The 12,500-nt window shown below is 49.9% G+C and overlaps 1 protein-coding gene across 1 annotated transcript in view; it reads right to left on the reverse strand.

The window, feature by feature from the left end:
• The window catches only part of cd276 (CD276 molecule), a 68,961-nt gene that overhangs the window by 50,024 nt on the left and 6,437 nt on the right, over positions 1-12,500 (reverse strand). Inside the window, exons 3-4 of the mRNA XM_080539971.1 lie at positions 4,598-4,951; positions 2,340-2,651 (exon numbers count right to left, since the gene is read on the reverse strand). Of these exons, the coding sequence (XP_080396097.1) occupies positions 2,340-2,651; positions 4,598-4,951 (666 nt within the window). The remainder of the gene's footprint in view (positions 1-2,339; positions 2,652-4,597; positions 4,952-12,500) is intronic.

Consider the following 12,500-nt stretch of genomic DNA (forward strand, 5'->3'; position numbering starts at 1 on the left):
TTTCCCTTCCTCCCTTCCTCCATAACTCTCCCTCCCCCTCTACATCTCTCTCCCCTACGTCTCTCTCTCTCCTCCTTCTCTACGTCTACCTCTAACTACCTCTCTCTGTTTCTCCCTCTTCCTCTGTCTCTTCCTTTGACTGGGATCCTCTTTTTCCTTTAATTCCTTTATTTCCACTGTGCTGAAAAGATCACTTTTCGTTATAAGTGGGGTTTCGTGCTCGGGCCCAAAATGCCTCTTGTGGAGATCAAATGATTTTCACAAGTCGGACAGGAGCTCTGCTGCCGCGTCTGAAGGGGACGCTCTGCCTCGACACACTGATGAAGGAGATCAGAACCAGAGGCCGTTCACACTCTCATTTCACACTCCCTCGCATCTGTCCATATCCTGCAGCGCTGCCCACACCTCTCGCTTACGTCTACAGTACAGACCAGAGCCACGTCAGACCTCAGACATAACAACAACCTATCCCCTCCTCTGGTGTCTTCACGTGTATTCAGTCATTCCTATCGTCCAATCATTGATCGATGAATCCACCATGTTACATCCCAACATCCTGTCAAGTAATAACCTGCATGTGATTCAAATGATCTTTGGTCAACTTAGCTTAGACATACTCCTGACAATGATTCATTGTGATTGCGGGATGTAAGAACACAATACCTCATTTTCAGGACACTATTTAACTTGCAAAGTGTAAACACTCAACCCACTAAGCTAGGCTAGGCTAGGCTAAATGCTGGCCAATGATTACTCAAGGTTTGATGGCGTAGCTAGCTAGCTACATGCATTGAAGTCTCTTCCCGTAATGCATTTAACAACAATGTAATACCCCACAGAGTGGTGTCATGGACCTGGGCCTGCCTGTGTTAGCCTGATGGAGCCATGCTGCCTGCTCCTTCCCAGACACCACAGTCATTTCCCAGTCCAGCGGAGCAGCACACCCTGACCCCCGCGACCTCCTCCCTCCCTCCCTCCCACTCTACTCTGCTCCAGCCCAGAGAGCAGGCCTCCACTGCCCCAGCCACCTCTCCTTCTTATTTATGAGCCATTTCACACAGCACTGCTCCCCTATTAGAGACCCAAGCCTTGGCCCTCCATGCACACTTTCCTGCTCCTCCTCCACGCCATGCGCTAAACATTGGGTAGACCAGGAGGGCAAGCAGGGGACAGATTTTGGGGGTGGGGGGGGGGCAGGTGAAGAAAGCAGCCCTGGTGCCCCTACTCAGATGCTGTCTCACATATCCAGAATGAGATTCCATCATCACCCACCAACCCAATCAGGGCAATGTCAATGTATTGATCCACTTCCTGGTCCACACTCATTGGCTGTCGCCTCAGACCTCACAGAGCAGACAGCTGCAGTACTGTACCATTCCTTCCACTTAGTTCAAATATGAAATCCTTTTATCACCTTCTAGCTTTACAAAATGTCAGATGAATAGTTATTTCAGTTTTAGAGAAATCATTGGGGGAAATAATTACCCACTGATGTAATTTAACGATGTGCGAAAACTGATGGTTATGCTTATTGGACCATAATTGGACATTTCATTATTTTCCATTTGCGTGGAGCTCTGAACAGCTACTCTCTAGGAGGAGGATAATATAAAATCCTTGTATCTTCTCGGCATAACATTTGACTGACAGATTTACAAAAGCATACAAGACTTTAATAGGTAATAGGTAACTGTGCTTCTGCATAACTGAAAACAAGATTAGATTAACTAGCAACATTCCAACACTGTGTGAAGCCAGTGAACATCAGTGTTTAATTTTCAATAAAATGGCACTACAGGCCTTTGTGAAAGAGGCACGGCCACTGTCTAGCCCCTACTCTAGACACTTGTGTAGATCTGAAAGGATTGGACAGGTATAAACCAAATGGCAAAACAATTCTCCCTAGCCAAGCAGAGGCCAATCTCGTTTTATCTGTTGAATCCTGTCAGATCCCCACAAGTGTTTAGGTGAAGCATAACTGTTCCCAGACACTTCCACCCCAATGGCATGAAAGGTCTGGTGGACCAACTCATCAAATTTGGCCTTCATTAAGCCAATAGAAAGAGCTTTGAAAACGAACAGCGCATAGCCATAGGCTTTGCTTCGAATCAATCATCTCCCACAGCACTTGCTTGCACACCACACGTTTCTGATTCAGAGCTATGCTTGGCAGCTGTCTTCGCCGAAATCAAATAACAAATATTTTACTCAGTAAATTCACTCCCACTAAGGCCGGGTTTAAGTCGTTGTTATTCCAGGCTTACATGCGATGTGTGCAATAGTGTGGAGATGAGGTTATGATGAAGCAGAACAGGGCCCAGAGAGACACACACACCCACCTGTGACTGTGACAGAGGCGTGGCCCTCCTCGCCCAATAGCGGGTTGGTCAGTCTGCAGCTGTAGGTGCTATCGGGCTCCAGGACTACAGACAGGACGCTGCGCACACTGAACAGCCCCGCCTCATTGGCCACCATGGAGATGGTGACGTTTTCCGTCAGGTTGCGCCCGGCCCCGTCCTGCCACAGCACGTCAGCCTCCGGGTACCCTCCGTACGCCACGCAGTTCAACGCCACCTCGTCCCCCGGTCGCAGGTCACCCGGCCGCAGGTTGGAGTCGGGCTCCAGGGTCACCTGGGGTTTGGAGTAGGGGGCTAGGGATGGGGCAAGGACGAGGAAGAGGGAGAGGGAGAGAGAGAGAGGGGGAGGAGGGAGGAGACGAGGGTTTAGGATGAGGCAGAGAGGGAGAGAGGGAGAGAGGAGCAGACACACATACAGAGTTTAGCTATATTATCAGCAGTGAGAGACACCCTGGGAACTGTTTGACATGATTCCCATTAAATTCTTAATTACATTTAGGGAGCTTAGCATAACACAGAGCTTAAGATCCCACAGACATCGTCTGGAGCACATCCTGGTGCTCACTGCTCTCTCTTCCCCCTCTGCCCCCCTGAGAGAGCGACAGCGCTGAGCCCCCCTGCCCCCGCTCAGCCAGGGTACCTGGGGGAAATCGACAGGCTCAGGCTCAGAGAGTTGGGGACTATACTCTGGGTCTTAGCAAAAAAGAGGAGTGGAGGTGAGGGGTGGTAGTGGTGGTGGTGGTAGTGGGGGTGTATGCTCAGCCTCGGATGAAATCACTGCTCCCGGATCCCCTGAGCAACAACGCGTGAGAAGAGGCAGCGGAGAGCAAGACGGTGTCTGTATTCCCACAGCCAATCATAACTCAGCAAACATTGGTGAGGGGCTGGGGGGGAGAACAAGTTAATCTGAAATGTCTTAAAAAGGTGGACAATTGTTTTCCCTCTCCCTCTCTCTCTCTTTCTCTCCCCCTCTCCCTCTCTGTCTCTCCCCATCTCCCTCTCTCTGTCTCTCCCCCCCTCTCGCTCTCTCCTCTCTCTCCCCCCTGCTCTCTCTCTCTCTCTCTCTCTGTTTGTCGCTCCCCATCACTCCATCCTCTCTCTATCTCTCTCTCCTCTCTCTCTCTCCTCCTCTCTCCCTCTCCCTCCTCCTCTCTCCCTCTCCCTCCTCCTCTCTCCATCTCTCGCCCCCTCTCCCACCACTAAGACAGATGTCAGAGTAGCAGCAGCCTCCCCGGCTATCCATTTGACTGACAGGCAGATTTCCACAGAGACCCGTTTCATTTCCTCAAAGCACTGTGGGAAGGAACTCTATGATGTTAACTGTAAATGCCAGCTAAAAATAATACATCTATAAATCTAATGCGCGAAAAAAGGGGCCAATTTGTCACTGTTGGAGTCTGCATCATTGTTTTTCCTCCTTTTCCTTCTTTTTGCAGCCGAGAGGGGAACATGGAGAACATCACACCAACCCTAATGCATATATCCGTTCTTAGAGAGAGAGGGAGGGAAGGGAACAGTTTAACAACAAACATAGAAATGAGTGGGAAGGGAAGTGTTCATCAAGACTATTGTGTAAAGCAAGGCGTGAAGCGTAATCATCCAGGAGAGTTCACTCAGCTGACACTCGAATCGTGATAGGAGCACCACCCATGGAGCCCTTAGTCACGGACAATCAATGATACCAACCAACTAATAATCAAAGCCAGTTAATATTGACCACAGCAGAGACTGCAATCAGCAGTTATTGACCGAAACACAGTATTGAGCAGTCCTGATGGTCCTAAGTGTTTTATGACCAATTTTCTGTGTTGTGTGCTGAGGCATCGATCCTAAAAGTCTTAACCCTTGTATGATTATCAAGGAGTGGCATGTGTGTGTGTGTGCGTGTGTGTGTGTGTGTGATGTAAAAAAGAGGAACCCTGTTACTACACTGTAACCCTGTTATGTGAAGTGATGTCACTGAGTGAGTACCCGCTTAGTGGGTACAGCCTTTGGTACAGCTGACGCTAAATGCTAAGAGGGATACTCGGGACGACCTTATCCTTAACCCTAACCGTAACCCAACCCATCCCTAACCAAACCCTGACCTTAATTATCAAATGTAAAATGTAAACGTTAACCACTTTGAACGTCAACTTCAGTGGGGTGACCACGTCAGGGTCGCGGGCCATCCCTCAGTCCCTCCCGAGGATCCCAGTTAGCGAGGCGCTGTCCCCGACAGGTCACCCGCAGTGACTCACCTGCCACCTGGAGCAGAAGGGCGGCGCTGCCGTAGGTCTCCACCCTGATGAAGCACATGTAGCTGCCCTCGTCGGCCACCCGCACCCGGCGCAGGAGGAGTGACGCGTTGCCCGCGGCCAGCTGGGCGGGGAACAGGCTGGTGCGGTTGGCGAAGCTCTCGCCCTGGTCCGCCAGCTGGTCTTGGTCGGCCCAGTAGCTGTGCACGCTACGCTTGGTGTCTGTCAGCTGCCAGAAGACGCTGAGGTCAGACATGTTGAAGGGGCCCGGGCCGCGGGTGAAGGAGCAGTCCAGGATGGTGTCAATGCCGTACAGCGCCAACACTGGCAGCTCGGGGACCTGCACCTCCAGGACAGCTAGATCATATTATATTGGGAGGCAAGAGAGAGGGAGTATGTCAGTAACGATAGAAACCTGTGTGAGGGGTATGTGTGTGTGTGTGTGTGTGTGTGTGTGTGTGTGTGTGTGTGTGTGTGTGAGTGTGTGTGTGTGTGTGTGTGTGCGTGCATGCGGGTACGTGCCTGTATGCGTGTGCCCATGTGGTGAGGAAAGATGACTGCTAATAATACTGCCTGGGGCAGCAGTGAGTAAATCATCCATGCAGGTCCACCTGGTCCTCAGTCTCAGTACAGGGGTGAGGCAGCTCCATGCAGCAGCTCTGGCCTGGCTAGTTTTGTTTTAACAGGAGACCAGAGATGTCTGTCACATCCACAGGGCTTGTCTAGACTGTGGGCTCTTCTGTTCTTTCTCTCCACAGCCAAGGACAGGCAGTGCACACCGCATAACCATTGTGGCTTAGCAGCCATCTCCCACAGTTCAGCACGGCGAGAACACGGTATTCTCAAGTATCAGCTTTCTCCCTGTCTCCTCTTATACAGGTCTGAGAGTGTGATCAACATCTGAAGACGGGGGGGAGAAGAATCATCCATAAACCCTTAGAGTCACCAGGATGCATTCTAATGAAGGGTTGCTTTTTCATCAAGTTCTCTTTTGTACTTGCTGTCGATCAGGGATAATAACAAATCATCCCCTTTTTGCATGGAATAGGTCTGTTTAACGTTAAGATGTCATAATTGCTTCCTCCATTAAAACAACAAACAACACTTTCATCCGTGGATAAGTGTGCTCTCAGTCAAGGCAGATCTATTTTCGTAGACTCATGAAGCCAAACCTCACAGGAGACATTGTCCACACTCCCCCACCATATCCAAAACCCTGCCTGCCTGTCTGTAGGCACACTACAGCCACCTATCGGCTCACAGAAGAACTGCAGGCTGAATGGGAAAAGATAGAGCAAACGGGATAACAGTGAAACATCAACAAAATACCAAAGGAAACTGTATCCCGCCAATGTGAAGAATGTTAACAAAACAAGCCTAAGGAACTAATCACAAATATGTTTTCTGTTCAGGTGAGGTGCTACAATTTGTGAAAATTGTTGTGAAAATGACAAAGCAGGTTCTTTCGTTTACTGTGATTACAGAAGACGCTTACTGCTGGGCTTTTTTTCTCCTCAGACACCACATACTGTGATCACACTAACTTTGCAGCAAGTGGCTTAAAAGGAGCACCGTAGTTTCATTATATACATACAGCAGAAACTGTCTATGGGTGCCAATGCTTGAGTGTGTGTGTGTATGTGTGTGTGTGAGCAGGGGGCCCATGGAGGAGGGAGGAGTGAGAGCAATTAGACCCATCCCGAGCAGCCGGGAATGACTCACACCACTGAGTTCAGAGAGGAGGGGAGGAGAGAGGGAGGGGAGGAGAGAGGGAGGAGAGCGAGAGGGCAGCATTGAGCCCACTCTTAAAGATAATATCAGTATCCAAGCCAGGGGGAAGAGGAGAGAGCAGCCCCTCACTAATCCCTGAACACAGACCAGACCCATGTAAGAGCAGAGATAGGAGCTCACACAGATACACACACACACACACACGCGCACATGCACACGCACACACACACACACACACACACACACACACACACACACACACACACACACACACCGTACAGACACACTCTCTCTCTCTCTTTCTCTCTCTCTCTCTCTCCTTTACCATTGACCTCTCTGCTTGTTACTGCTCCATAGAGGATGCAGGTATGCATAGATTGCGTACACAGTGGGGCACATTGACACATAGCGAGGAAGACAGCACTGTAGGGACGTTTTGCTCTGCTCCGGAGAGGAGGGGCCGGTGAGTTTCTGACGTCATGGAAACGGAGCTGCATCATCATCTGATGTCCTATTCCTTCAGAGGTGAAATACCAGGAGCCAGCGGCCAAATACAATCACTCTATGTGATGTTTTCCTTTTTGATCTCCAAGATGTTTTGAACAAACACGTACATGCCCTAACGTAGTTCTCTGTCTGAACGCTGTCTGAGCCTTTGTTCTATTTCGGGGGTAAAGTAGTGTGCGTGTTAAGATGGTGTGTGTGTGTGTTTGTGTGTGTGAATGTGTGTGATGTGTGTATGTTTGTACGGTAATAAAAGAAAAAGGTGACTGTGTGGTGAGGTGACGAGGAGACAATGTTTGTGTCCACCAGCCAAGGCTCGAGGGGGGGACGGGACCTGGTGTCTTTGCGAGCAGGGCCTCTGGTAGGGAGGGGGAGGGGGGGGGGGGTGCCCCTGGTGTCTTTGCGAGCAGGGCCTTTGGTAGGGAGGGGGGGTGGGTGGGCCTCAGAGCAGGGCCTCTGGTAGGGAGGGGGGGGGGTGCCCCTGGTGTCTTTGCGAGCAGGGCTCTCCCCCTGAGAGACGATAAAGAGATGCTCAAAGGAAAGAGAGCCGGAGGGACGACGACGACGACGATGGGGCTGTCTGGAATTTATGTCCGGCACTTTGTGTTTATGGGCCCCGGCTCTGTTTGAGTGCTCTGGAGACAGAGCCGGGCCACTTTCACAGCCGACATGAAATAAACTCATTAAAGCCCCGCGAGGTCTGGCACCCTTCCCTCAGAGACATCGAGAGAGAGGACCCCACGTGGGCCGAGCAGCAGCCCAGATGATATTTACATCACTCACTCTCCTCTTTCAGTCCCGCTTCAACACCCGCTCCCTCTCATCATCCCTGGGCTGTCTCCTTCTTCCTCACCCCACCACTCCCCCCCCCCCCCCCCCACCAGCCCCACCCCCCCCCCCCCCTCCCCCCGACACACACACAAACACCCTTCCCTGTCAGCTGAGCAGTGATGGGTTCAGCAGTCCTCTCAACCAGTACTCCCCTCAGCTATAGCACGCCCCCTATAGGTGAGTGCGTGAATCAGCATAACGCGGGGAGGGGGGGGGCTGAGGGATGTGCAGCAGGCATGGGAGGCATCCAGACAGGGAGTGGGAAGATCACAGTCCTCATATGTAGGCCGTTGACAGGGGAACACACAACACTGCTGGTAAACAAATTCCTGAACCACGGCGCGGGTGACATCTCACCTCACTCCTCCAGACGCAGACAGGCAGATACACACACGCGCACACACACGCACACACACACACACGCACACGCACACGTGCACACACAGACAGAGACACACACATACAGACAGCAACACAGACACACACACACACACACACACACACACACACACACCAATCCACACACACACACACACACACACACTCACACACACACACACACAGCACGCACACAGCATGCACACGTGCACACAGAGACAGAGACACACACATACAGACAGCGATACAGACACACACACACACACACACACTCAAACACACACACACACACACCAATCCACACACACACACACACACACACACACACACACACACACACACACACTCACACACACACATACCCCATTGTTATTCAGCTCAGGCTCAGCTCTGACAGCTCCACAGCACTGCAAGGTCTGAAGCAGGAACCAGCAGTGGGCATTCTGACACTATAATGTATACATGTTGGTAGAACACTGCTCCAAACAGACAGGTGCATATTAACCTGCCCAGTGACACACACATACACACACACACACACACACACACACGTACAGTTAATTCCGCTCCAGTTCACTCGGTTCAACGACTCACACATCCATACCTTCTCTATCTTTAATAACCTGAGCTGTTAAGCACGTGGGGTTCAATAAAACCAAGGCTTACATCTCCTCCTGCAATAACACACGGACACTGTTCAATAACCTTGTGGTTCATATCTGCTTTTCCAATAAACACACAAAAAAGAACTCAACTTCAAATTAACTGCGTTCTATAACATCGAACAGCAGGTAGATGATCATCTCCCCAGATCTACCACACACAGGTTAAATGACCGCTGATCAACAACAGGCGGCTTAGCTATATACACACACACACCCACACACCCACACACACATTAAACCTGTTCATTAAACACATTAGGTACACATGTTCAGCGGTATGTTAAATCCTCTGTTAAAACACGTAATAGAGAGCAGCGATGATAAGAGTACGCGCGCACACACACACACACACACACACACACACACACACACACACACACACACACACGCACACGCACACGCACACGCACACGCACACGCAAACAGTAAATCATGCACCAACACTGGAGGGCAAATTGTGCAGGCAATATTGACTTAACAAAGTAAACAGGTACAAAACACACAGACACTGTACTTAGTGTTCATTCTGGTGAAGCATGGAGCAGGAGCTGCAAAAATGCTTTGGCAATATTGCCCCCTTCTGGTTGTGAAAAGTACTGCAGCTCAAGACATTTTGGTATTTTTGTCCCACAACATAGTGGCCAGCGAATACGGGATAGAAAGGCCATTGTTAGTGTTGTTTCCGATCCCACCCGTTGTTCACACTTAAAGTTGTCATTAAATGCCACTAATCAGACAGAAACACATCAATTCCTGTTCCTCTTCAGGTTTTGTCTCATCTGAAACAGATGCACAGTAGACTCAGAATTTAACTAAGGAACACCTATAAAAATACAAACATCTGGGAAACATTAGGTCAGTCGGCGATGTGGTGGTAGTTTCTACGTGGCAAGGGTAACACTGCTCAAAATGTGCACGGTCACAAAAATAACCTATTCTAATTCGCCCACTGTGGCTCCCTCCCAGTCCCTGACTTTGAAATAGAGACACAAAATGGAGGGGGATTAAGTAGGTCTCCAAGCATTAGAGAGAGAGGGGGAGGGGGGGGGGTCACTCAAAAACATTTACCACTTCATCTACTTCTCATATCTGGGCTACAGGGAGTCATCCTTGAGAGTGAGAGAGATATATATATATATATGAGCAGAAGATCGCTAGTGGAGCAGACAGGAGATCCAGGTTCCTTATTTTCAGCAACGTCATAAATCAAAAGCCACAGCTCTCTCTCTCTCTCTCTCTCTCTCTCTCTCTCTCTCTCTCTCTCTCTCTCTGTCTCTCTCTCTCTCTCTCTCATCTTTTATGCTCTCTCCATCTTCCTCTCTCCACGGGTGCTTTATCAGGGGGTGGGGTTGGGGGGCTGCTGGTCTCATATCCCGTCAATAACCTGTTAATGGGCTCAGGCAGGCTGATAAAAGGGCCAAGTTGCAGAAGGTGAGCTGAAAGAGAGATAACGACAAGGAAAAAAACCTGGGAACCTGGGAGACAACCTGTGATGAGCATGAGGAGGGAGGGAGACGGAGAGGGGGGAGGAGGAGGATGAGGGGAATCTGAGTTTGTGCTGCTAAATCTGAATGACTGGGGGTGTTAAGGTGAGCCTAGTATGCTCTCTATGCATACGATTACAGTGGAAAAGAAACGCTAGGGGTTGTCCAAAAAGCCAAATTCTATTATTGTCAGGGGTGGCAGAGGTGTTGGGCTGTAATCTCCTCAGATGAGACAAGAGAGTTTGACACCTTGGCCCCTGGTAATAATCAAAGACATGTCGGTGAGGGCTATTAAACCATCAGCTCCCACCGTTGATAGGCTCACATCCCAGGCTGATGTTCCTCTGCCGTACGAATCAAAGCAGCGATGATGTGCTTTCATCGAGGGGGTCAAAGGACATCTAGTGTATGTGTAGTATGTGTGTGGGCCGGTCTGGAAGTGGCCGACCCCAACCCCGGATGGCAGGCAGCATGGCAGCGCCCTGGAGGGAAGTGGCTACCCTGTCACACAGACAGACAGACGGACAGACAGACGGACGGACGGACAGACAGACAGACAGACAGAGGCCGCCACCTCAGCGGCAACACAACTCTTTCCAAGCACAGATCAGACCAGTGCGGTGGTCGTCCATTCATCCTGTTTCATCACTGCCCACTAAACCTCCAGGAAACCTGTTTATGGCTCTGGCTCCCCAGCCCACAAGTGCAATCTCTGCACATTACCTGCATCTATGTTTTAAGCGCTCCCACAAGGCTAGCTTTTTTTCTACTTGTTGAAATAATCATGAGGAGCTAGATGGGGTAATGCACTTTGTTTTGTGTGTGTGTGTGTGTGTGTGTGTGTGTGTGTGTGTGTGTGCGAGTGTGTGTGTGTGTGTGTGTGTGTGTGTGTGTGTTTGTGCGTGTGTGTGACTGTGTGTGTGTGTGTGTGTATGTGTGTGTGATTCGGGGAGGCGCGAGCGTGGGGGGGGCAAAGTGGCAAACCAGCGCACTGGGCCATTATGTATGCATCACGGCAAAAGCAATCTTTGTGAAGGCTGTCCTGGATTGTTTTAAAAAGGATACTTCACTGGCCGCAATCAAATTAGCAAGAACATCACTGATACGGGGTAATAACCCTAAATTGAATTTCTGCAAGGGCCAAAGCGGCCCCTCTCTGCAGAATCAATTGCTGTGAAGAGAGACGGAAAAAAAATACAGGGACAAGGAGAGGGCACTCATAGTTAGCAGACCACAAAGGGTACACACCAGAGGTGCGGGCCGGCATGAGCACGGGGGTATTTTCACGCTCCGTGGCCTCGCCGTAATGTCTGCTTCTGCCGACTGCCACACTAGATGTGATCTATTCAATTATGCTAATTAATCTGAATTACCTTGCAGCTCGAGTCGTAAAAAAAAAAAATATGGATCCAGGTCAGCTTGCCATTTATTTATTTATTTTTCATTTGCATGAATACAATTTCCCTATTTATGGGGGGTAAAAAAATGGGGGGCTAAAAGCTGCGAATAGCATGCTCTGGCAGACTGGTGACAGTGGCACTGCTGCTGACAGAACAGAGAGCATGACAAGGAGCAATTAGCACGACAGCATCCTGCTAATTCTCCTGTTCTACACTACTGTCTCTCAGCTGGGGCTTAGCTAGCGCGGCTGTTACTTACTGTGCTGGTGCTGCTAATGCTAGCATAGCTGTTTACAACAGCAAAAAATAAAACGCTGAAAATACTGCAGGTTTAGCAGGGTTATAAAACTATATTTATGGATAGACACAAAGACAAAACTTCCACCAAACCAAGCCACAAACCCATTGGGGATGACTTCTTCTGTCGACAGAAGAGCTGACACACAAGCTATGCTCTGCAGAAGAGCATATGGCACAAAAGGGAGTGATTCCAGCGTAGGGAGTAACCCATCACGAGTTGTCTCTCCCCTGTCAGAAAGAGAGCCTGCAAAACAAATGTTACTGCTATATGTCGACAGGCTTGGAGCTGACTCTACTTGTATTTTCTCCTCCTACCTAGAGGTTCCCAGGGAGTAGGAGAGTGTGTGTGTGATTGTGTGTGTGTGTGTGTGTGTGTGTGTGTGTGTGTATGTCTGTGTGTGTGTGTGTGTGTGTGTCTCGTGCGTGTGTGTGTCTTGTGCGTGTGTGTAATCCTGTGTGAAGATATGGGCATTTAATGGTGGAGCAGAGTGACACTGTGGAAGACAAGTGGGATTACAGCCAGTAATCCTAATCAGGGACACTGGAGACAATAGGCCCAGGAGACCCTAGGTCACACATACACACAAGCACACACACACACACACACACATGC

This window comes from Nansenia antarctica, assembly GCF_963989245.1.
Source record: "Nansenia antarctica genome assembly, chromosome: 9".
In the NCBI taxonomy this organism is placed as follows: domain Eukaryota; kingdom Metazoa; phylum Chordata; class Actinopteri; order Argentiniformes; family Microstomatidae; genus Nansenia; species Nansenia antarctica.